Source organism: Eretmochelys imbricata, chromosome 20, assembly GCF_965152235.1.
Source record: "Eretmochelys imbricata isolate rEreImb1 chromosome 20, rEreImb1.hap1, whole genome shotgun sequence".
NCBI classification, from domain to species: Eukaryota; Metazoa; Chordata; order Testudines; family Cheloniidae; genus Eretmochelys; species Eretmochelys imbricata.
This window is the reverse complement of record NC_135591.1, coordinates 19152567-19176897: the sequence shown is the minus strand read 5'-3', so window position 1 is coordinate 19176897 and position 24331 is coordinate 19152567. Positions and strand designations below refer to the sequence as shown.

At 64.1% G+C, this 24331-nt stretch overlaps 1 protein-coding gene across 1 annotated transcript; it reads right to left on the bottom strand.

Moving 5' to 3' along the window:
• Positions 1–1116: 1116 nt before the first annotated feature.
• Positions 1117–23895, bottom strand: ZSWIM4 (zinc finger SWIM-type containing 4). The gene is made up of 14 exons (XM_077838772.1): positions 23731–23895; positions 20079–20280; positions 10961–11317; positions 9971–10119; positions 9425–9575; positions 8669–8848; positions 8000–8314; positions 7564–7701; positions 6770–7033; positions 6495–6630; positions 5893–6050; positions 5016–5179; positions 4474–4555; positions 1117–4070 (listed from the first exon to the last, which is right to left on the bottom strand). Exons 1-14 carry the CDS (start codon positions 23893–23895, stop codon positions 3196–3198), a joined length of 3336 nt encoding a protein of 1111 aa, XP_077694898.1. The 3' UTR covers positions 1117–3195.
• Positions 23896–24331: the final 436 nt, after the last annotated feature.

The following is a 24331-nucleotide window of genomic DNA, read 5'->3' as shown; positions in this document are numbered from 1 at the left end:
AGGCCGGAGCAGAACCCGGGCGTCCTGACTCCCCCACCACAGCTGGGCTTAGAACCCAGGCGTCCTGATTCCTACCCCCCCCCCCCCGCAGCTGGGTGTAGAACCCAGGTGTCCTGACTCCCCCCACCCCTGATCTAACCCCTACCCCTCACAGCTGGGCATAGAACCCAGGCGACCTGACTCCCAGGCCCCCCTTCCCCCCCCAGAGGTGGGCATAGAACCCAAGCATCCTGACTCTCACCCCCGCCCTAACCACTACTCCCCCCTCTTTCCACAGCTGGGCATAGAACCCAGGAGTCCTGACCACCCCCTCTCCGGAAACCACTGGGCCTTGGTACCCGACCTGGCCTCGGGCTGGAGTGAGGGCTACAGAGGGACACAGCTTGGCCCTGGGGGAAGGTCAGTGCGTCTCTGACAAGCTGGTTCTATCCCCAGCTCTGCCTGGGCACGTCCCTTCCTCTTCCAGTGTTCCCGGGGGTAGGTAATTAAGTTCTTTAGCACCGCAACTGTTAGTGACTCCCCCAGCACAATGCTCCCCCCATCTCACCCTGGGTCAGGGCAATGCCCGGCTCAAGTGGCAGCAGGTGCCCCAGGCGAATGACGCATGGGTGAGAATGTGTTTCCTTTGATCAGTTTTGAATTTGGCCCCCCTCCCCGTTTCCTTCACCAGCCCCACCTCGTAAGGAGGCCGGGACGCCCCACCTCGTAAGGAGGCCGGGACGCCCCGTGCCCAATGATCCCTGCAGGGGGCCCATGCCTCCTAGCAAACCGGGGAGGAGCTGCACGTCCCTGGCCTCCTGCCAAGCAGCCATGTGCGTAACCAGCCCCCCTGGGCTAAGGAGCTCAGGGCCTGGCCCCCGCTGCTCCCAGCAGAGGTTGTTCCACCTTCGTCCCCCTCTGCTAGAGAAAAACCTTCTACATTTCCATCCTCCAGCGAGCCCGGCCCGGCTTGGCGATGCCCCGAACAGACTCAGCCGCCCCCACCGCTGGCACCAAGAAGAAACCAAAAAAGTCGGTTTTTTTAAATGTTAAAACTTTTACAAAAAATACAATACAATAAACAATTCAATAAATAGAAAAAAATTACAAAATTACATGTTTTTTGTTGTTGTTGTAATATAGGCAAGGAAACAAACAAACCAACAAACAAACCCACAATGACCGGTAAGTAACAAACCAGATCAGGAGGGCTCCTCCCCAGAGCTGTGCAATATAGAATAGGATCGGCTGCTCCTCCTCGGCTATTAAGGGACATGGAGTATTAAAGTCAAACAGCCCCCCGCCCCCCAGTCACTTCAGACCCTCTCTTCATATATATTAATTTTTTTTAATTATCTCATCTTCACAATAATCGAGTCTGTAACGTGCCCGTGCGGGTCTTTCCTGAGTAGAATTTAGCCAGAGGAAAATGGAATTTTGGAGAGGGGGGAGGGCACCCCCTGGTGGACACTGAGAAGTTACCCCCCCCCCCACCAGGGTACAAAAAGAAACAAAAAACCCTCCTAGGAGTCTTGTTCTGGCCTGAAGCAGGGGGAGGGTTTGAGGTATGAGCTACGAACCAGGAAAGCATTCGGCCCCCTGCCCGGAGCCTTGTGCTGGGAGAGACCAGATTAGGACTCCTTCACTTGGGGGTGTCTGCAGAACCGATCGCACCCCCAGCCACACAGGGGCGCAATACAAGCTGGATCAGGGCTCCCCCCTTCTTTACTGGGATCGATTTAGCTTACCACCCCCTCAGAGCTGGGTCCTGGATTCATCTACATCTTCCTTCCCCCCGGGGTTGGAGCAGAAATGGGGGGGGGGGAAGAGAACAGGGGACAGACAGGACCAGAGATAACAGGGGGGGTGTTGGTCCCTAAATATTCAACTGGAAAGAACTGCCCCCCCAGCTGGAAAGGAACTGAAGAACTGCAGGAAATCCACCAGGCTGGCAGGCGGGCGATTGTCCCCCTCGGCCGGGTGCCCCATGCTGGGCAAGAGGCAGCCCAAGAGCTCGGAGGTTGCAGGTGCTGGGCCCAGGGCCGGAGCCACTGGTTCCTGGAGACATTTTTGGGAGGTAGGGCGGGAACGGCCAGGCTAGAACCAAGGGCAAACGGGCCCTGCAGCTTGGTCTCCCCTGGCCTCTCCCAGCTCTGGACGACGACTGGGCCGGCTCCCTTCTCGCCACAGAGCCAGATCTGACCCGCTCAGATACCACGGGGAGGGGCACTGCAGGAAAACCCAGGTCCCCTCTGGCTTCCTGGCTCCTGCTGGGCTGGTCCATCCCCCCTCAGAGACAGCAACCGGGGCCACCTCGCAAGGGGTCATTTAGCCCTTCAAAAGGCTGGGAACAGGTGGGGCTAAAGGAGCTGAGGGCCTGGCCCCTCCCCGGGGTTACAGCTTCGGCTCCTCGCACTTGCAAGACGCCAGCAGGGGAAACAAATCCGCTATTGGCGTGGCCCCTGCCCTGCTTCCCCCCACTTCACTGCTGGGGGGAGTGGGCGGGGCAGGTGTGGTCTTCTGCTGTCACGGGTTCAAATTCCAGAGGGGGAATTTATGGACAAAAATGTGCGGACGGAGGGAGAGCTGGGGAGGAGACAGGGCTGATTTCCAAGGATTACGGATCCCCCACCTGGCTCAAAAGTGGCAGGAAACCAGCAGTGCCGCCCAGGTGCTGGCTGAAATTGCACGCGTCTCGCAGCAGCTGCCGAGCCCAGCTCCAGGGCCCCAGCCACCCCCCATTCTGTGCATCACACCCAGGCCGGCCCCCACCCCCAGCCGCTTCTGCCCAGCTCCGACCCCCCGCTCGGCTCTCACAGATGATCCTTCAAGACAGACGGCTGGTAGCCACAGCCGTCCAGCGGTAATACTGAAATCTGCGACTCCTACAACCCCACCATGAGTCCGCCCCCCCCAATATAAATTGAACACTGGAGAGAAACGGGGTCCTTCAAATGGGTATAGAGTCCCCCCCATTGACCAGGTCCTGGCCTAGGGACCCCCGTTCAGATGGGGCCCCTGGCTAAGGGCTCCCCTGAACTGAATGATAGGGGGGCCCTATGTCAAACCAACTGTCACCCTCAGGGGGCAGCAATGTGGGGGTTCTCCAGCTGAATCCATAGACCCCCCCCACCTGAGCCACTCCTTTCCCAAGGCAGGGGGAGGATCAGCCTGTGGCCCCCCCAAGGGGGAGGGATCAGCCTGTGGCCCCACCCCCTAGCCAAATCGCTCCCGCACCAGGAGCATGAGTTTCTTCTTGCCCTTGTAGGTCTGCTTGAGGTTGTCGAGGAACTGGCCGAACTGCAGGTGCCCGTCGGGGGCAAGCAGGAAGGTCTCGCGGGCCTTGCACAGGAACTCGATGAACTCGCTGTAGTGGCGGGGGCTGATGTGGGTGAGGCGGGAGTGGGTGGTGCTGACGTAGGCGGCGATGGCCGCCTCCAGCAGCTGGCACAGGGGGGCTTTGTCCAGGCCGGGGGCGGCGGGGGGCTTGGCGGCGTGGCGGCGGCCCGAGAGGGCGGCCAGGCCGGGCGGGGGCAGGCTCCAGCGACGCAGGATGTCGGAGAGCATGGGGGCGCACTGCACGCTCTGGATGATGAGGGGCACGATGGCCGAGAGCTGGCTCTTGCCCAGCGAGTGGCTGAGCGAGCAGGCCCAGAGCACGTCGTTGACGGCCGGGTGCGTGTCCTGGTTGAAGGCGATGCTGAGGTGGGAGAAGGCCAGGGTGGCCAGTTTGTAGGCACGGAGGGGGAGCCCCCGGTGCTCCATGTACCGGGCCACGGTGAAGAGGTGGGAGTGGCCCATGCCCGCCGTGGCAGCCGAGTCCAGCACGATCTGGTAGGCGGCCTCGAAGGCAGCGTGGTCCTTCTCGCACAGGGTCAGGGCAGGCAGCGAGCAGTTCTGAGGGTCCTTCATGGCACACTGCAGGGCCACGGCCCGGGCCCGGGCCCACAGCTCGTCCCGCTGCCCGAAGGCCAGGTTGAGGCGCAGCAGGGTGGCCGGGGTGGTGCCCGTCACGGCCACGATGGTGGTGGCTTCGATGGGGGTGAAGAGGCTGTACCAATTCTGCATGATGTTCATCAGAGCCTGCACACCTGGGGGGGCAGGGGCGGGCTCAGTGCAGCTCACGGGTCTCCACCCGCCCGCCCAGCCTGCGAGAGCCCAGGGGAGGGGTCAGCTCAGGTCACAGGCCTCAATTCCCCCACCCAGCCTGCGAACGCTGCAGCGGGCAGGGATCGTCCCCATCAAAAGAGACTGCAACTTGCCCAACTCCAGCTGGGATGAGAACCCAGGAGTCCAGGGACCCTACCCCTCACCTGGTCTCACCCCTAGACCCCACTCTGCTGCCAGGGCTGGGATGAGAACCCAGGAGTCCTGGCTTCCATCCATGCTGGGTTGCCGGGAACACCAGGTGCCATGTCAGAGGGGTGGGGGTCAGTTGGGCAGAGGGCCATTCGTGGGGTATCCATGCCCCCCCCCCCCAGCTCACCCACTCACCGATCTCGGTGGCACAGCTCACCAGCCAGCGCACCATCTCTCTCCGGCGCCAGGTCATGGTGTTCAGAGTCATCCGCATCACCTGTGGGGTGGGGGACGACACAGCTCATGAGAGTGGCCGGGGCACGGCCCCAACAAGACAGAGCCTCCACGGCGGGAAACCCATCTACAGTTGCCGTGCGCTCGGATTATAGCTCTTACAGAGCCTTTCACCAGAGGGGCTGAGGGCACATGGGGTGGGGTCATGGCACAATGGGAAACTGGGGCACATCAGGGGAAGGGACTGGCCCAAGGTCTCACAGTAAAACTGTGGTAGAGCTGGGAGTAGAACCCAGGTGTCCTGACTCCTAGCCCACCCCTACTCTAACCACTAGATGCCACCCCCTTCCCACTGTGTGCTGTTAAGCAGCTGCTGCGCCCCACCCCAGAGGTGGCTGCATGTCAGTGCTGGGCAAGCGACCATAGCAACAGGGTCTGTCAAGATCTTCGCACTCCTCCCGTCAGGAAGCAGCCGTCCCCCCACCCCCCTCCGCCCCACATACCTGCAGGCCGAGCTCCAGGGAGATGTTGAGCAGCGTGGAGTCTGGCGGGGCGCTGGCCGGTGTTGCAGTCTTACAGGCATCCTGGGCCAGTTTGAACAGGAGGGCGGGGGAGTGGATGTTCTGCTGGATGGACCCCAGGACCGTGTGTAGCCACTTGGGGTCTCCTAGACCAGGGATGGGGGGCAGGGATTAGCCCCAGGGGTGGCTGGGACACCCAGGGGGAAAAGATCTGCAAGCTGCAGGGCTAGGAACGGGGAGGGGGGACGACGACTCGAGCCCCCTTGGGGCTGGCTCCCAGTGGGGCTGATGCCCACAGCTCCCAGCGATCACAGGGGCCCAGCTTCTGAGCCTCAGGAAGGGGCTACAAAGACTTCCCCCTCCAGGGGGCGCTGGCTCTGATCTGGCCCCAGGGTGGGGACTGGCTGGCTCAGGGGGGTGGGGAATGGGACACAGGGCCTGTCCCCTCTAGGGGGCACCGGCTCTGATCCGGCCCCAGGCTGAGATCTTGCGTCCTTTCCCATGTGAAGGGGATCCGGGGGCCCTGCCTGGCCCAGAGGAACAAGTGTCTATCACAGAAGCTTAGGGCTCTGTGGTCCCCTCGTCCTCCCATGGGATCAGCATGGGGCCGTGTGAGGGACTTGACTTGGGCACTCAGTCAGTGGCAGAGGAGGGAGTAGATCTCAGGAGACCTAGTGCCCAACTCTACCCCTCTGCACTGTAATGATTAGAGCCCACTCCCTTCCCAGCGCTTGGACAGAACCCAGGAGTCCTGGCTCCCAGCCCCCCTCTAACCACAGGGCCCCACTCCCCTCCCAGAGCTGGGGACGGAACCCAGGAGTCCTGGCTCCCAGGCCCGTGCTTCAGTGTCTGGCTTCACCTTTGGCTGCGGTGAGCATGGCCGATGCCAGCTCGCACTGGCGCGTCTCCAGGTGGCCCAGGATGAACCAGCGGGGGAAGCGATTGGCCATCATGGAGTCCAGCGGGTTCTGGTGCAGGATGTCCCCGGCCGGCATCACCGTCTCCAGCACGGGGAGCCTGTGGATGGGAAAAGGGGGCTGGTCAGGGCAGGTCCCAGCATCCCCAACCCCGGGCTCAGCAGGATAGCCAGCAAAAGAACCAGGAGTCCTGGCTCCCAGCCGCCGCCCCCCAGCTCTAACCACTAGACCCCACGCCCCTCCCAGAGCCAGGGAGAGAACCCAGGAGTCCCAGCCCCTCCCTGGTCCCAAAGGCGACAGGAGGGGAGATACACTGGATATCGCCCCCCCACATCCCCCATGGGAGCAGCTCGTTCCATGGCAGTTGGCGGGGGGTAGGGGGGTAGGGGTGTGGATCGGCCCCTCCCCATGCAGCCTCACCAGGTATCCCTGTGCCCCCCTGGCACAGCTGGGTGACATGGGGGGGGGGGAAGCGGCTAGGGGTACCCAGGCTGCGCGGCAGGGTGGGGGGTGAGGTAGCCGGGGCCGGTGGGTGGGCACATACCTCATGGCTCTCAGGGCCAGGCGATAGGCCAGGTCGGCGTCGTGGGGCAGCAGGGCGGCGAAGAGGTAGCGAGCGAAGGTGTGCATGGGCACGCTCTCCCGGAACACCACCTCCCCGAAGCCGCTGAACGGGCCGCCTGGCAGGGAACAGACGCCAGGGTGAGGGGCTGGCCGGGCCGGGCGCCCTCCCCCCACCCCACCGGAACCCCAGAGCCCAGCTGGGCCCCCACCCCGGAGCAGGGAGGGAAGCCCGCCCGGGGGGACGCAGCCCGGTACCTGCCAGGAGCAGCGCGGCCTGCTTGCGCAGAACCTGCACCAGCCTCTCGTCCAGCTCCATCTCGTCCAGCAGGGCGATGAGCTGCTCCTCGCTCCGCACCACCTTGTCCTGGGCGTGGAGCCCCTCGGGCAGGGCCCGCTGCTGCCCCAGCCCCGCCACCGCCATCTCCAGCGCCAGCGTCAGGTACGACGTGCCCGAGCCGGGGCTGCAGGGGATGGGCACATGCTGGTACAGCACCTTCTTCTTCCCCTCCGCCGCCACGTCTGCCAAGGGGGGGGGGGGGGCGTCAGCCACGGCCGGCGTGCCCCGCCTCCCCCGTGCGGGAGGAGACGGGGGGGGGGGCGTCAGCCACGGCCGGCGTGCCCCGCCTCCCCCGTGCGGGAGGAGACGGGGGGGGGGGGGCGTCAGCCACGGCCGGCGTGCCCCGCCTCCCCCGTGCGGGAGGAGACGGGGGGGGGGGGGGCGTCAGCCACGGCCGGCGTGCCCTGCCTCCCCCGTGCGGGAGCGTCAGCCACGGCCGGCGTGCCCCCCCTCCCCCGTGCGGGAGGAGACGGGGGGGGGCATCAGCCACGGCCGGCGTGCCCCCCTCCCCCATGCGGGAGGAGACGGGGGAGCCCTGGACTGAGCCGGAAGTACAGACACCGATGCCAACCCCCCCCCCACCCCAGTCTGTTCCAGCACTGCCCCCGCCCCACCGGTCCCCATTGCCGAAGGGGGAGGGAGGGGGGTCGACGGGATCTCTGCTTGCGACCCACCCCCCGGCCACAGAGCGTGGTACACCCCCCCCCCGTACCTGGATAGAGCGACAGCCCCTCGTGGTCCGTGCGGCAGGGCTCCAGGAGGGTCCGACACAGGCAGCCGATGGGGTCCAGGGGGTGGCCCACCCAGCCCTCCAGGTTGGTGATGGACGTGCTGCCCTTCTGCAATATCTCTGCGGGGGGGGTGGGGAGGGCCCGTGAGACACTGGCTCTCCCCCCGCTCCCCGCCAGCTGAGACTGGCCACGCTCGCTGCACGGGGGCCCCTCCCGGCCCAGAGCCCCCTGCTCCTCCACACCTGAGTCAGGGAGCCCCCCAGCTGGCGCTGGCAGGTCCACCTCCCACTTCCGTGAGCAGAGCGAGCAACCCAGGCGTCCTGGCTTCCAGCTGGCTCCACCCACTAGACCGTCCCCTCCCCCGCCCCAGGACTGGGAATAGAACCTAGGCATCCTGCCCCCCAGGACCCCCCCCACCTTTCTTCTGCTGCTCGTAGCTCTCCAGCTGGTGGTGCCGTTGGAGGTGCATGGTGGTGCCGAGGGCGGTGGCCAGGCGCAGGGCCTCTCGGGGGTAGCCGTGGGAGCGCAGGGCGTCCACGCGGGCGCAGGCTGTGGGGAAGGGGTCGCCCAGCCAGAGCGGGCGGCCCTGGGGGTCGAAGCAGAGCTTGTCGCCTCCCGTCTTCATGCCCAGGCCGTAGCCCTCGCTGCTGAGGATCTTCTGCAGGTGGCAGTCGCCCCAGCGCAGCTCCCCGGCCTTGATGGCGCGGCCGAAGACGGTCTGGCGGGCGGCCGCTGCCGGGGAAAAGCCGGACTCAGGGCAGGGCAGCAAGACCCAGGGCCTGGCCCCTCTGGGGGGCACCAGCTCCCATCCAGCCCCAGGGCAGGGGCCTGGCTGCCTGGCGAGGCAGGGGGAATGGGGCTCAGGGCCTTTCCCCTGTAGGGAGCGCCAAGATCTGAGCCATGGGGAGCAAACACTCCCCACGCTGCCTTGGGGTCCAGGGAATGGGGAACTGCTCCCAGCTCCATCCATCCCTGCCCAAGGGTCCCTCCAGCGTGCCCCCCTCCCGGCGGGATGCCCTGTCTCTGCTCCGAGTTCCCACTCCTGTCCCCTCCCTGGGGCCCCCATTCTGTCCCCCCCCCCAGTACCTGCACTGGGGACCGAGGGGGGCTGCAGGGCCACGGTGGCTCCAGGCACATCGAAGGAATAGTTGCCCTCCTCCAAGGGGCAGACATCCAGCTTGTTCCACTTCTTCAGCAGTGCCAGCCACAGGGCACGCTCCTCCGGCTTGCAATGGGGGTTCAGGACCACACATACCCACAGGGCCCCTGCAGCGGGGAGAACAGGGTGATGCAGGCGCCAGCAAACCAAAAGTTCACCCAGGCTGCAGGGGCTGCGGGTCGGGAGCGAGGGGCACCGGCAGAGGTGGGGGGCCCAGGGCTGGGACAGCAGGGGGCTGCGGGTCGGGAGCGAGGGGCACCGGCAGAGGTGGGGGGCCCAGGCCTGGGACAGCGGGGGCTGCGCGTCGGGAGCGAGGGGCACCGGCAGAGGTGGGGGGCCCAGGGCTGGGACAGCAGGGGGCTGCGGGTCGGGAGCGAGGGGCACCGGCAGAGGTGGGGGGCCCAGGGCTGGGACAGCAGGGGGCTGCGGGTCGGGAGCGAGGGGCACCGGCAGAGGTGGGGGGCCCAGGGCTGGGACAGCAGGGGGCTGCGGGTCAGGAGCGAGGGGCACCGGCAGAGGTGGGGGGCCCAGGGCTGGGACAGCAGGGGGCTGCGCGTCGGGAGCGAGGGGCACCGGCAGAGGTGGGGGGCCCAGGGCTGGGACAGCGGGGGCTGCGGGTCGGGAGCGAGGGGCACCGGCAGATTAGCCTGGGAGGTGCTAGTCTAAGAGGCTCCCTCCTTTACCCAGCTCGTCCCACAGCTGCCGGCACTTGTCCGTCATGCCGGCTCCCTGCTGCCTCCACAGGGCCAGGCGCGGGTCCTCCAGGAACTGCTCCGTCATCAGGATCAGCATGCGGGCGCCGTTGGAGTCCCGCATCCGCAGCATCTCACGCACCTGGGGGGTGGGGGGGTGCGACTCAGGGGGGGCTGGCGACCGCTGCAGCCCAAGGCAGATGGTGCGGGGAGCCCAGGAGGCCTCCAGCCCAGGGTTGCTCCCCCCCAGCTCCAGCAGAGACCCCCGCACTGCAGGGCAAAAGGGGGCAGGCAGCAACACGCCCCCCCTCCCGCCCCCCAGGAAGAGGGGCCTGAGCCAGCTCCAGCCAAGGGGCTGAGGTGGGACATGGCATGGGGGCAGGAGTGATCAGCAGGGAGCCCTGTTCTGGGGGAAGCCATGGGGGGGGACGGGACCCCAACGTGGAGGGGGGAGGGAGGGGACACAGGCCAGGCCAGGGGGCAGGGCGGTTGTGGCCCTGCTGAGGCTGGGGAGCCCTTGGCGGGGGCAGGAGTTACCTTGTTGAACATGGACTGCAGCTGCTTGCTGGCCCCGTAGTAGCCGCCGTTGGACAGGAGCTGCCTGACCTGCTCCTGGATCTGCTCCTCGTCCAGGTGCCAGCAATTGGCGTCCTCGATGCCGGCGCCAGCCGTGGGGTCTGGGGCGCCTGGCGGGGGGGAACGGGGGTGGGAGACAGAGTCAGCAGGGCAGAACCCCACCCCCGCCCCCGGGACTCCACCTCCCTTCTTGGGCACCGGGTGGGGGAGGGAGCGACAGAGGCCCCTGCTCTGCTCCCAGTCAGGAGGCAGATCCCAGATTCCAGCCACCCACGGGTCCCCCCACTCCGTAGCCAATGGGAGGCGGACCCCAGGGCCGAGAGCGACCCCCCCCACGGGTCCCCCCACTCCGTAGCCAATGGGAGGCGGACCCCAGGGCCGAGAGCGACCCCCCCCCCCACGGGTCCCCCCACTCCGTAGCCAATGGGAGGCGGACCCCAGGGCCGAGAGCGACCCCCCCCCACGGGTCCCCCCACTCCGTAGCCAATGGGAGGCGGACCCCAGGGCCGAGAGCGACCCCCCCCCCACGGGTCCCCCCACTCCGTAGCCAATGGGAGGCGGACCCCAGGGCCGAGAGCGACCCCCCCCCCACGGGTCCCCCCACTCCGTAGCCAATGGGAGGCGGACCCCAGGGCCGAGAGCGACCCCCCCCCCCACGGGTCCCCCCACTCCGTAGCCAATGGGCGGCGGACCCCAGGGCCGAGAGCGACCCCCCCCCCCCACGGGTCCCCCCACTCCGTAGCCAATGGGAGGCGGACCCCAGGGCCGAGAGCGACCCCCCCCACGGGTCCCCCCACTCCGTAGCCAATGGGAGGCGGATCCCAGGGCCGAGAGCGACCCCCCCCACGGGTCCCCCCACTCCGTAGCCAATGGGAGGCGGATCCCAGGGCCGAGAGCGACCCCCCCCACGGGTCCCCCCACTCCGTAGCCAATGGGCGGCGCCCCCCGTACCGTGCACGCGGTTGATCTCGGAGCCCAGCAGGAGGATCTCGTCGGCCAGCCGCTGGGCGGTGGGCAGCACCTCGGTGTGGTGGGCGCTGATCAGGTACTGCACGAACTTCTGCAGCTGGTCGCGGTTCATCTGGGAGAGGGTCTCGGAGATGGGCAGACGCAGTTCCACCTGCCGGGCGTTGCGGATGCGGCAGAGCGAAAGCGCCACCACGTGGGCGCAGTAGAAGATGTCCCGGCTGCCGCAGGCGCAGCTCACCGACGTGATCTTGCACCGGTCAAAGCTGATGGAGACGTGGAAGCTCCGCTCCGGCTCGCTGGGGCCGGCCGGCTCCGTGACATTCCCACTCAGGTGGAAGCCTGGGGATGGGAGGGGACAGGGTTGCTGCGGGGAGGGGGAGGCGGCCCCCCTGCTCCAGCCACTAGTCCCCGCTCCCCTCTGAGAGCTGGGGTAGAGCCCAGGAGTCCTGGCTCCCAGCCCCCTGCTCTAACCACGAGACCCCTCCTGCCCACTGCCTATGGAGCCTGGGAGCTCTCTGGGGGAGGGACCATCTCTCCCCGTGGGTCTGGGCAGCACCCGGCGCAATGGGGCCCCTGATCTCGGTCAGAGCCTGCGCAGGACCTGGCCCAACAGGGGGCCCTGATCCTGGGCGGTGGAGCAGGCGTGGGGAATCTGTGCAGCGCTTGGCCCAACAGAGACCCCAGCGGAGATTGGGGCCTTCAGGTGCTGTCAGAGTCCAGATCCCGCTGCCAGGGAGTTGGCCCCAGGCTTCCCCCTCAGCTTCTCGGTCACAGAATCACCAGGTCAGTCGGGAAGGTGCCTCGCGAGGTCACCACCTCCAGCCCCCTGCGCCGAGGCAGGGCCAAGAAAACCTCGACCACCTCTTAAACACTCCAGTGTCCGGGATCCTACAGCCCACCGCGGACACCCAGACCGGAGCTGCCCTGCCCCGAGAGTTAGACGGTTCCCCTAATATCCAGCCAAAATCTGCCCTGCTGCAGAGGAAGCCCAGGGCTTCTTGTCCTGCCTCCAGCAGCCACGATGCCCCAGCCCTGTCCCAGCCACGATGCCCCAGCCCTGTCCTCTGGCTGACCAAGTTTCCAGCCTGCAGGAGGCCAGGAGCGCCAGGGCACATGACAAATCCACACCGGCAATTCCCCCGTGCCCGACGTTATCCCCTATCCTCGCAGGCCAACACTTGCCTCCGGACTCTCCCCGACTTCCCCGCGTCTTCCCTCCACCGCGGCCCCCGGAGCCGGCCGAGGCCTTCCCAGCACCGAGCGGAGCCCAGCACCGACCTCCCAGGCCTGACACCCCCCGCCTGCCTCTGCACCTCACTTCTGTACGACCGCATCCCATTGTCAGCCCATGTTCAATTTGTGACCCATGGTCACCCCAGGCCCCTTTCGGCAGCATTGCGGCCAAGCCACTTATTCCCCCTTCAGAGCCATCCCTTGAGTTCGGCGAAGTGGGACGACTGCCCTGGGCCCCATGCTCTGGGGGGCCCTGGGCTTCTATAAAACCGTGAGGAGGCGGGCGGGAAGGTGAGGCGAGCGGCAGACGGGCGGGGGGGGGGGGGGGGCGCGAAGAGGAGCCCCCCTACCAGATCCTCCCCCACCAGCAGGCCCTGCCCAGCGCCTCCCACAGATCAGCTGTTTCCTGCCGCAGGGAGGGGACAGGAGTGAGGGCTCAGAGCACTTGGGGGAAGAGCCGGGGCAGGGGCAGGGCCTTGGGGGGAAGGGGTTGATTGGGGGCGGGGCCCAGGCAGAGCCTGGGGGAGGGGCAGGGAGCAACCCCTGGCAGATTAGAAACAGTGCGCCTACGTCCCAGGCCCCGCACACCCCTAGTGATGGCCCGGTCCCCGGCCTGTAGCTGGGCCTTTGCATTTCCCTTCCTCCGCGCGGGACTTTGCGCTTCTCTTGCAGATTTCAGACCAATTCTCTGACCTGTCGCGGTTGTCCTGAATTCTAATCCTGCCTCCAAAGCGGGGCCAGCCCCTTGCAGCTCGGAGCCACCTGCATCCCCTCCATCATCCGAGTCATTAACGAACACAGCAAACGGTGCCAGACCCAGGGCTCAGCCCTGCAGGACCCCACCGGATCTGTCCTCCGCGTTGGAGGGCAAACCCGGGTAACTATTCAGAGTACAGTCATTCAAGCACCCACCTTATCGTAATTCCATCTAGACCACGCACCCCTAGTCCGCTCATGAGAGCGCCATGTGGGACTGCATCAAAAGCCTGCCTAAAATCAAGCTACATCACGTCTACTGCCCACGCCCCCCAGGCCAGGAACGCGGTCGAACGAGGACATTGGGTTGGCTTGGTACGGTCTGTCCAGTACCAGGGTCAGGCTGACTGGTCTATAGCTCCCAGGCCTCTTCCTTCCCCTTCTTAAAAACACGGTTGCCCGGCTCTGGTCCTCTGGGCCCTCCCCCGTCCCCCAGGAGTTCTCCAAGACGATTGCGGACGGGTCTGAGCTTGCTGTGGCCAGCTCCATCAGTACCTAGGGCGAGTTCGCCGGGCCTGCCGCCATGCGTGCAGCTAACTCATCTCCGTCTCCTAGCACCGGTTCTTCCCCCTTCCTGTTAGTATCACCGGTGCCGAGGACCCGGTCGCCATTAACCGCTGAGGTGATGACTGAAGCAAATCAGGCATTAAACACCTCAGCCCTCGTGAGGTCGTCAGTTATGAGCTCTGCGGCCCCGCTGAGTAGTGGCCCGGCTCTTCCCTTCCCCTTTCTCTTGCTCCTGTCACATTTAAGGAATTGCTTGGTATTGCGGCTTGTGTCCCCCGCCGGGGGCAACTCGTTTTGTGCCTTAGCCATTCTCCGTTTGTCCCCACCGGCCTGGGCTGTTCTTTTGTGCTCCTCCGTAGTACTGGTTTCCACTTTTGGCAGGAGCCCTTTCGGAGTTTCAAGGCATTAAAAGCCCTCCTCCCCCCGCCCCCGGGTCACCTGCAGCCCCTCCCCCCGGCCGGAAGGAGCAGGCGTTTGCAGGTGAATCCCCGGGAGGCTGGGCTGATGAGAGCCGGCTTGCCCGGAGGAAGGGGCAGGGGAGGCCAGCCTGCCTGGCACACACCCAGCACCGGGGTGAATCACACGGGTGAGACGGGTATTGGGGAGGTGGGGACACAGACACCCTGATGGAACCAGTCCGCCAGCAGCGCCCCGCCCCCGGCTGCGTCACAGCCCAGCATGGGTGGCAGGTGCTGACGTCTGACCGAGACTGGCCCGGGGCCAGGCGGTGACTCACGGTGGCACAGCTCGGGGTGGAACCCGTGGCTGCCGGCTCACGTCACCGCACGCCGCAGGCTGGACCGGAGCCAGCGGCAAACGCGGGAGGGGCTAGAAATAGAAAGAGGAAGAGACTGTGGGTGCCGGGAACGGGGCCGCGCTGCAGCTGGGGCCTGCCCGGACGGGGTCAGAGACACAGCAGGCCCCAGGCCACCCTCCCCTGACTGAGACTGCAGGGAGTAAAACAGAGAGTTACCGCCCGGGCACAGTGCTTCAGCCCAGCTGGAGTCCCCACGACCCAGAGGGGCCCCGTCACCCCCAAGGCCAGAGAGAAATCCAGGCACTTCACCCCGCCCCCCGACTTCCCATGGAGAAAGGGAGACACCACCCAAAGACCTGGGCTGGGGTCCCGCGCGGCCGGCTTGGAAGGACGGGCATGGGCTCGGGGAGATCCATACTCAGTTCCCAGCTCTGCCAGACTCTGGGTGTTGTCCAGCAAGTCACTGGCAATCTGTGCCTCAGTTTCCACCCCACCCCCCAATCTACAATACGGGGATAATAATCCTCTACCCAGAGCGTGAGCTCTGTGGGGCAGGGACCGTCTCTCACTAAGAGAGCTCTAAGGCGTTGGGGGGCGGGGGGCGGGAGTTGCAGCACCCAGAACCCAAGGGATCCCTAGCACTGGGACAGAGAACCAAAATCCACAGTGGGGAACAAGCTTATAACCTTCACTCGAATGCAGGATTCTTCACTTCCGGTCTTAAACAAGGGTGTGGCTTGTACACAGCTGCTGCCCCCCCCCCCCCCAAAGTGGTGGCTGCATTTCAGTGCTGGGTGAGGAATCCCTGTACAAACAGCCCTGCAGCTGCTGCACCCTGCCCCAGCAGTGGCTGCATTTCAGTGCTGGGTGAGGACTCCCTGTACAAACAGCCCTGCAGCTGCTGCACCCTGCCCCAGCGGTGGCTGCATTTCAGTGCTGGGTGAGGACTCCCTGTACAAACAGCCCCTGCATTCCACCCCAGAGGCAGCTGCAGCTTGGCCAAGGTCCTCTAACCATTGCCATTACATAAATAAATGCTAAACTTTCTAGAGCTGTTCAACAATCCCTCACTGGTCCTCAGCTCCACCAGCAAGCACCCGTTAATAAAGCTCCTTCCTCGACGAGGGCAGCGTGAACCCCAGCTCCGTTTGGGACGGATTCGGACAGGCAGCTGCACTGCGGTGTCCACTCTAGTGCTGTTTGAGTATGACCCCCCCCCCCCATCCTGACCTGTTGAGCAGCGCTGCTGGGCGCCGCCCCAGAAGTGGCTGCATCTCAGGGGCAGGTGAGATTTAGATTGTGGGGTCCTTAGAGGCGAAATACACAAACAGACCCGAGAAGCTTCCAGCCTGAATACGGAAACTCCATTAAATGTCTCACTCCCCCAGAGCCTGTGACCCGGGACACTGGATTTGTGTTACAAACCCTGTAAAAGCCACGGCCCTTGCTCGGAGATCTCGGGGAGGAGGAGAGCACAAAGGGGGTTATAAATACACAGTCCTGGCCGTAGGGGCCAGCCAAACTGAGCTACAACCAGGCTGATTTCAGCAAGCACTATTAGGGAAACTGAGGCGCGGGGCAGGGATGTGCCCAAGCTCATATGGCAGAGCCAGGAAAAGAACCGCGGCGTCCTGCCTCCCAGCTTGGTGCCTGGGCCAAGCTGCCTCTGGTTCTACTCCAGACACTGCATCAAATCAGCAGTGGGAGTCGCATCTCGGCTCCAGTCGCACTCGAAGCTGCCCTGCCTCCGACTTGGAGCAGGGAAGTGGGACAAGCTGAGTCCTGGTTTTCACCCCGTGGGTCCCGCCCACTCCACTCGCACGAGGTGAGCATCCGGGGGCTGCTCCCCCCCACTCCGGGACAGCACGCCCAGAGATCCCCAGCACCCACGGGAGCTCTGGGGCAGAGGGGCTGGGGACAAGCAGCCGACTGAGGCTATCCTCCATCCCCACCCCTGCACACACAACCCGGCGCTCCTGCCCACAGCCCCCCTCGGAAATCGGCCACCTTTCCCCTCCCAGCCCCGGGGGGAGCCGCTCACCCCTTTGCTCCATAGCCACCTTCGCACTTCCACGAGCGCCCGGTGCCACCCCAAACCAGACCTGCGTTTATCGCCCCGGGGACAAGCGCCCGAGGGGCCCGGCAGCTGTGCCAGCCCTGGCCCGGCAGCTGTGCCAGCCCTGGCCCTTTCTGGCCCGAGAGCGGGCGGGTTTCTAACCGAGCGGCACGAGGAACCACGCAGGAGGGCAGGCACCAGGACGTCTGGCCTGGGACCCTGCGCTCCCCAGGGCGTCGCCAGCCTGCTCAGGCGGCAAAGGGCCAGGATCTCGAGGCAGCTGATTTCAAACTCGTCAACGTTGCTGCTCAGCCCTTCGGCGCTGGAACGAGAGGGGCACGGGGACTGCCTGCCCGGAGCGGAGACCCAGCTCCACGCCTCCCTGTGCTTCCGGGGACAGTGCACCAACCCCGCAGCAGCCCCCGAGGGATACCCCACCCCCTGCATGAGGTCTCCCCAAGGGCGTGTCTCCACCGCCCACTAAGCTGGAGGACCCAGGCTCAGGGACGCCGATTCCACACTGCAGCGCAAGCCTGGGTTTACAACGGCTGGACCCGGGCGTCACAGCCGTGCTGACGCTCCACTCTGTGCCGATCTTCTGCCTTGGATCTGCACCTCGCCCTGCGTCCACACTGCGAAACGACAGGGCTTGGACCGGAGTCACAGCAGGACTTGGGCTGAGACCCCCCACAGCAGGGTCCCAGGACCCAGGTCTGGTGCCTGACCAGAGTCAGACTGAGGTGTGCTGGGCCCAGTGCCGAGAGTCAGACCCCAGGCTTAGGCTGTAGTGTACACAACAGTCAGAGCTTGGCTTCGGCTCTGAAGAAAGAAGTCATCCATCCCTTCCTAGATGGCTGCTAGCACTAACTGCGTCTGTCGTTGTTAACCATGTAAAACATCCAATCCCTCGGACCCTTGCTAAATTCTCAGCCCCGAGGCCATCCAGTGGCCGTGGGTTCCGCAGGCTAACGCAATGGTCAGACAAAGCCTTTCCTTTGAGCAGTTTGAAGAAGATACCTTTTCATTTCACCAACGTCCCCTTGATCTGGTGCTGCAAGACAGAGTCCCCACAGCCAAACGCTTTTCAGCTCAGACATCCGCTAACAGACCTGGGTGACGCTTTCTGGCCCTGATCTTTTACACCAAGAACACATGAGCTTAAGCCACCCCACTGGCCCCAGCAGTAACTGCATTACGAGGACACAGCAGCGTCTTAGACAGGCAGGATGGAGCCGGCCCCAGCTCTGCCAATTCCGCTAGCGGGAAAGGTGCTGGGTCCGGCACCCACCTGGCTATTTCACATCAGCAATCCTGTCTTGAATGCAGGCACGGGCAGGTCAGAAGAGCTGGGAATCAAGGCCATGCGGCCCTGCAGGTCCAGCTGCATGCAAGTAACTGGCTCCACATGGCTTTCCAGACACAGCTCTGTAATAGCACACAGGCAGGCCCCATCTCTAAGTGTCCCTGGGCAGACCTGGGCTGGAGCACAGCCCAGAGACATGGCTAGGACCGGTCTACACTCAAAATCGCAACCGGGGGACTGGAAATGGGTCCTCTGCCAAGGTGGCTGCATTGGCCTGTGTTTCTACAGCGTGTGAACAGCAAACCCCCAGCTTAGCAACTCTCAGTGCCATGTCGCAAAGCACTTCACGAACAAGGTCGGAATTATTAGCCCCATTTTACATATGGGGAAACTGAGGCACAGAGACAGGACCTGACTTGCCCATTGTTATGCAGCAGGCCAATGGCAGAGCTGGGAACAGAACCCAGAACTCCTGCGTCCTGGTCCAGTGCTCTAGCCACGAGGTCACACTGCCACCCCATTCAGCACCTTCCACACTGCATTCCCACGTGTACAACACTGACCAAATAAATTGGCCTTTCCATTAGTAGCTCAGGGATGCTGGACACACAATTGGGTCCTAATACAAAGCAGTATTAGGAGCTGATTCCTTCCACGCAGCTGCACGTACAGGCTCACAAGGCCTTAATTCCCAGGTCTGCCTGGGCCTTTCCCCAACAGAGGATTGCTGGCGTGAAATAGCCACGCAGGTGCCAGACCCAACACCTTCCTGGGAGCAGAATTTGCAAAGCTGGGTGTTGGAGATGCTGCTGTGTCCTCGCTCCCTGGAGTTACTACTGAGGACAACAAGCGTGGGGGCGAAAGCTTGCAGCCTCGTGGCACGCAATCCCCCAGAGAGACGCGGCCGGAGCTGCTAGCAGACGTCAGCGCAAGACAGAGAGCCTTATGTCCGTGGGGTCTCTCACTGCAGGAGCCCCAGAGGGCATCCACTTCTACAACAATGGGACTCTGTTGAGCACTTTCAGACCCTCTGAGATTCAGTGAGGAGCAAATTTCAAACCCACCCCCGGAAAAATCCCACAGGAGCATCTGATTCTCAATACACACAAAGCAAAGCCATGCTGCGGGTGCCCTCACCCAGTTCTGAGAGTTTATTCCCAGACAATTTCCCCCGGGGCAAGGGGAAACATTTGGAGTGATTTTCCCCACTGGGGTGAAGGGGATCAGACTTTCCACCAAGGTGGGGGAGAAGAACCAGATTTCACACCACACCAGCCCCAAATGGAACCACATTTGAAAAAGACAAACAGACTTTTGTTGCCGAAATGAGAAGGGGACGGGAAGCCCTGGAAGTTGGTTGAGGAGTTGCTAGTGCAGACACACAGGCACCCCCCCCCAGCTGCCTACAGTTTCTCCTGAAGGGCCTGGAACAGCCCTTGTGGGGTGGGACAGAGTCGGATGGGGAGAGAACTCAGACAAAGGCAAAGCATGTGTTTTGGGCTAAGCAGCCTGCCGTTCACAGGCCCAGGAAGACAACCTGATGCCACACTAGAGACAGGGAGTGGCCGGTCCGCAGCAGGGCAGATGAGGCCAGGACATGGGGCTTCTCCCAGGGACCTGGCCGGTGCCGATCTGAAGGTGCTAGTGTTGGGACGGCAAAGGGCTTGGGATGTTTCAAGCCGGACGGGACCGAGCCCCTGGGGAACGGGACCGAGCCCCTGGGGAACGGGACCGAGCCCCTGGGGAACGGGACCGAGCGAGCAATACTGGCCGGGTTAAAGGACTGGATCCCAGGGTGTGGGCCCGTCCCATCTCAGCAGCTGAGACTTCGCCTGGTCCTTAGGGCAGCAATCGTCCATGTCACAAACCCCAGCAGCGACCAGTCCCTGGAGTCCCCGTTCCTCCCCCGTCCCCGACCGATTGGGGTCTCTGTCGTACCAGGCGCTGCACACGGGCATGCACAATCCTTGATCACAATTAGGGGCCTGGGATGGGTGCTGCACAGACACCCCCGACATGGGGGTCCCTGTGGTTCTGGGTGCCACATGGGGCCCCCTGTCATGCCAGATGCCGCACAGGTGTGCCCCCAACCATGATCCAGACCCCCTCATGCCTGGCACCACACAGATCCTCCCCCTCCAGCTAGCAGGGGCTGCACGGACACAGAGCGACAGCTAAATAGAGAAGACAGAGGAAGGATCAGACCCTGTTTTAGATCTGGGGAAACTGAGGCCCAGAGAGACGCAGTGACTTGCCCAAGAAGTCCATGGCAGAGCCGGCAGTGGAACTTGGGTCCCAATCCTGTGCCAATCCCTCTCTCTGGGGCAGGCTCAGCAGAGGGACCGAGTGGCAGGGCAAGCGTAGGGGCTCCCTGCAGATGCCCTCCCAGTGAGGATCTACCTATGCAGCAGCTTTTGCCAGCCCCAACTGCCCTCTGCCCCGGCCCCCACCCTGCCCTGCTCCCAAGCCCCCAGCGGGCGACACTCACCCACTTGCAGCACCCGGTCGACAGCCCCAGATTGCAGCAGGTGCAGGCCGCGGTTGAAGGGCACCCGGGAGTCGCGCTCGCCTTCCGGGGGGTGGCAGCCGAGGGACGAGTACATGCAGATCTCACGCTCGCTGCGTGGGAAGGACCAGAACACGATGCGCTTCTGCACAGGCTCCGGGACGCGGGAGAATCGTTCCTCCACCTGCAGGACACGGGGGCAGGGGAGGAAGGGACACGGCATCAGCCACCCACCTGGGCTCAGCCAGCGACTAGCTCTTCCTCACCTGGGCGCACAAAGGCCGGTGGAAACTTATAGGCCAACATCTTCCAAGTGCCACCGGAGTAGCAGGGATGCTCCAGTCACTGGGCCATCCCTGGCCGCTGGCTAGGATGAGCCTGCACCTGGGAGCCAAGGCTGAAGAGATGCCCTCCCCCCCCCCCCCCCGCCCCCGGAAGCCGGTTTGGTGGAGCAGGGAGGCAGATCAGCCGCTGTTTCTAGACACACACACACACCCCCGAGCACAGACCCCTCCGGAGCGAGGGGCATGTGGGGGATCTCTGAAGCGTTCTCCCCTAAGCATGGCAGGAGGGAAGCGGGATCTAGTGGCTAGAGCAGGGGAAGACTCATAGATCCTGTGTAATGCTCTCCATCACTAAAAGTCCGACCCAGCGGCCGCTGGCTAAAACAGCCACCGGGGCTCTGCTGGCTTGGAAGACTCAAAGGGGAACGGAGCCAAGGCGTGTGGGGAGCAAGGACCATGACACGAACCCAGGCCCCAGAGAGACACCAGGCGAGGGAATAAAACAGCAACGAACCATCAGTTTCCCCTCGGTGAGATTTTCAAACCTGACCATTGTTCTCATGGCTGGGCTGACGCCAGTGCCCCACCGCACCCGGCGCTGCACAGCCCCAGGCCGAAGGCCCGCCCCACACCATGGAACAGAGACACAAGGGAAGGATCATGCCCGCCCCCCCACACTTCACAGAGGAGGAAAACAGAACCGCAGAGAGGGGCAGCAACTTGCCTGAGGTCACACAGGGGAGGCTGGGTCCAGCACGTTCGCAAGCCCCTAGACTCAACACCCTGCCCCCGTGATGAGCTCATTTCTCATGGTGGGCCTGTTGCCTTCATCAGGCAAAGCTCCTGGGAGATCCCCCCAGAGAGGGGTGCAGGATCAGGGCTCCTTGCGACCAGCCCTCCGTCCGTTAACTGGAAGGCAGGGCTACTGCATTACACTAAAGCCCCATAGTGTGTTATTTTCAAGGACACCCACGGTCTATTCCCCCCCTACCAAGGAAATGTCAGGGGGTCAGAAACTAATGACAGACAATGTTCTAAAAGGGCAGATTTAGGTCTCCATGACGCAGGGGCTCAGAGCAAAGAGAAAAAGAAAAAAGCCACTGTCAGTTTCACCACAGAAAAAAACAGGCCGCCCTGGTTTGCATGTTTTCCTCTGTCAACCCCCTCAAAGCGGAGGATCAGTGACTGGGCGGGGGGGGGGGCAGCGGGGGGGCTGGATTCAGCTAAGCAGCCCTGCAAACAAGGAGCCAGCCAGTGTTAAGAAGCAGAGACTTGAACAAGAAAGTGCTTGCAACTTAAAAATAAACCACTTTACAGAACTGGGGAGCTGCCTGGCCAACAGACAAGAGCCCCGACAGATTCATTAGACACCAGCACGGATACGCGAGGTGTGAAATATACCCTGGAGAAGGGGTGGGGGGGGGGAGAAGAGAGTCTATTGTACATGAGGGCCTAGCAATCTTTACTGTATTTATCCTCACACCTCCCCTGTGAGACAGGGCAGAGCTATCACCCCCAAGGGACAGAGGGGAAACTGAGGCATGGAGCAACAATGGGACTTGCTCCCGGCAATGGGCGTCTGTGGCAGAACAAGGAATTGACCCCAGCTCTCAGCTCGTGCACGAAGCACCTTCCTCTCCCTCAGCACGCAGACCCCAAGCTGGGTGGGCCCCCATGGTCCGGGGCAAGAGGCGCATTTAGGATCTCGCAGTCAGGTGTGGACTCTTCATTTGCAGCTGGACCCTTGGAATCAAAAAAATGACTAGGGCACCGTCTGCCACTAGAGGATTGCTCCTGTCCAGGGATGTCCCAGTGCTGATATTCTCTGACACCAGGATCTCTCTCTACCTCCGCAACCAGCCAGGGGCCACCCCCAGCCCTGCATCCAGCAATGGGGAAGGGCACGACATGACAGCTAGGTCAAGAACGGATGACCTAAGGGTCAGAGGGACCAATTCTCAGCAGGGCAAAATCTCACACCCTTGTGGGTCTTTACACCCGGCCCTCAGCTCAGCCCATCTCGCGCAGAAGAGTAAAACCAAGAACACAGCTGAGGGCTGAGCAGCCTGCATTTTTAACTGGTCCTATCAGCCCCCTGCCAACTGCGTCTCTGGGGCTGATCCTTGGATGGAAGGAAGCTGCCCTTTCTAAAGCCACCTCTCTCACCTGTTCCAGAGCACAAAGACTCAGCATGCTCTGGTGGTGGGGGCTAGCGGGGAAGGGTTCATTCCTCTCGGGGAGGGGTGTCATGACAGGAGACTCCCGTCTGACAAGTTTCCCAGCCTGACTTGAAACCAAATCCCTTCCCTGGGAGAGGATCGTCCCAGCAGCCTGGATTCTCGGGGGACAGGGGGGTTTAAATACTGGTTTGGAGGGTGGGGGGAGTCAGGCCCACATACAGATAAGCAGGGAGATGGGGAGACAAGTCTGCTCCCCACCCTGCTGCACAGCTGTTTGTCAAGGCTCCCTCCGGGGGTCACGTCTCCGGGGTTTTGCCCGGACTAGTTTTTGAAGTCCCAAGCAATGAGGAGGGTGCCCGCCAGCTCTCAGCACAGATTTCCCTGGTACCCAGCTTGAAGGCAGGAATCTAGGGCGGGCAGGGGCCTCCTGGCTCATTGCCTCCAGTCCCGGAGACAACCCCTGAAATTCCCCTTTGCTCAGCTTCCATCCTCCCCAATAACTGAACACCTCCTCCCCACCAGTGCTCCCCGCTGGGGCAGCCAAGCTGGGGAACCCGGAGGAGGGGGCTGAGCCGGGCCCGTCACCCCAAAAGGAGGTCAAAGAGCCACCCAGCAATTTACAGAGGGCTGGTCTGGCCCGGGCGTGAGTAACCACTTCCTCTGACCCCAGCCAGTGTCACCCTGCCCGCAGGCAGGCACCTGCCACGGGGCAGGGGAGGAGGAGTGGGCGGCAAGAGGCCGCTCAGCCGGTGGGGTGCGGGGCCTGATCCTGGCTCAGAGGCCGTGGGGGGCGAGAAGGTCAGAAGGTGGGTTGCCGACACCTGCTGTAGGAGCATCCCACAGGGGCGGTGGGGGGGTTCTCAAAAGGGACCGGGGGCTGGGGAAGAGGATGAGGTGGGGCCACCCCAAGGGAAGAGATTGGGGGAAATGCCCCAGTGGGGTTATAGGGGCAGCCCTCAGAACCCGGAGGGGGGGAGCTGAAGGCAGAAGTGTGGGTGGGTGATGGGGGGATAACGGATAGAAAAATGGGCAGACACGAGGGTACCCCCAGAAGAGCCGACAGGGGGACACCCCCGGGGCTCCCCCCCAGAAGGGCTGACACGGGGGGGGCACCCCCGGGGCTCCCCCCCAGGAGGGCCGGGGATCCCCGCCGGGGTTGGCCCCCCTCACCTGCTCGAAGGCCCACGTCTCCGCCACCCGCTTGGCGCTGAGATCCAGCAGCGTCTCGGGCCGGCCGCCGCCGCCGCCCTCCGCGGCGTCCCCGAGTCCGGGCCCCTCGGGCCGCCCCCCGCCCCCGGGGGGGCCGCAGCGCCGCTTGGCGGCCGGGTGCTCCATGGGCTCGGGCGGGCTCGGGCTCCCCGCGGCCCAGCGCTCGGGCTCGATCCCCGGGCTCGCCCGGGCGCCTCGCCGGGGCCCCGCCCGCCGGGTCCGGAGCTCGGCGGGTCCCGCCCTGGGGGGCCGGGGGAGGGTCTCCTCGGGCCCGGGCCGCTCTCGCTGCGCAGATCCCCCGCCGCTGCCTCCAGGCCGGCCCCGCGATGCGGCCCCTTTAAGACGCTCCACAACAATGAGCTCGACGGCTGCTTGATCCCCGGCTTCCCCGCCCCCTGCCCGACCCCCATTGGCCGCCGGGAGGCAGTCCCCGCTTGCCAATGGCTGACCTCTCTGTCAATCAGTGGCTGGGCCCCCTCCCCCACGTGGGAAGTCTGGGGAGAGCCGTCAATCAGGGCGAGTGGTTCACCAATCAGGGAGCGCGGGACCGGGAGGCTGTGCC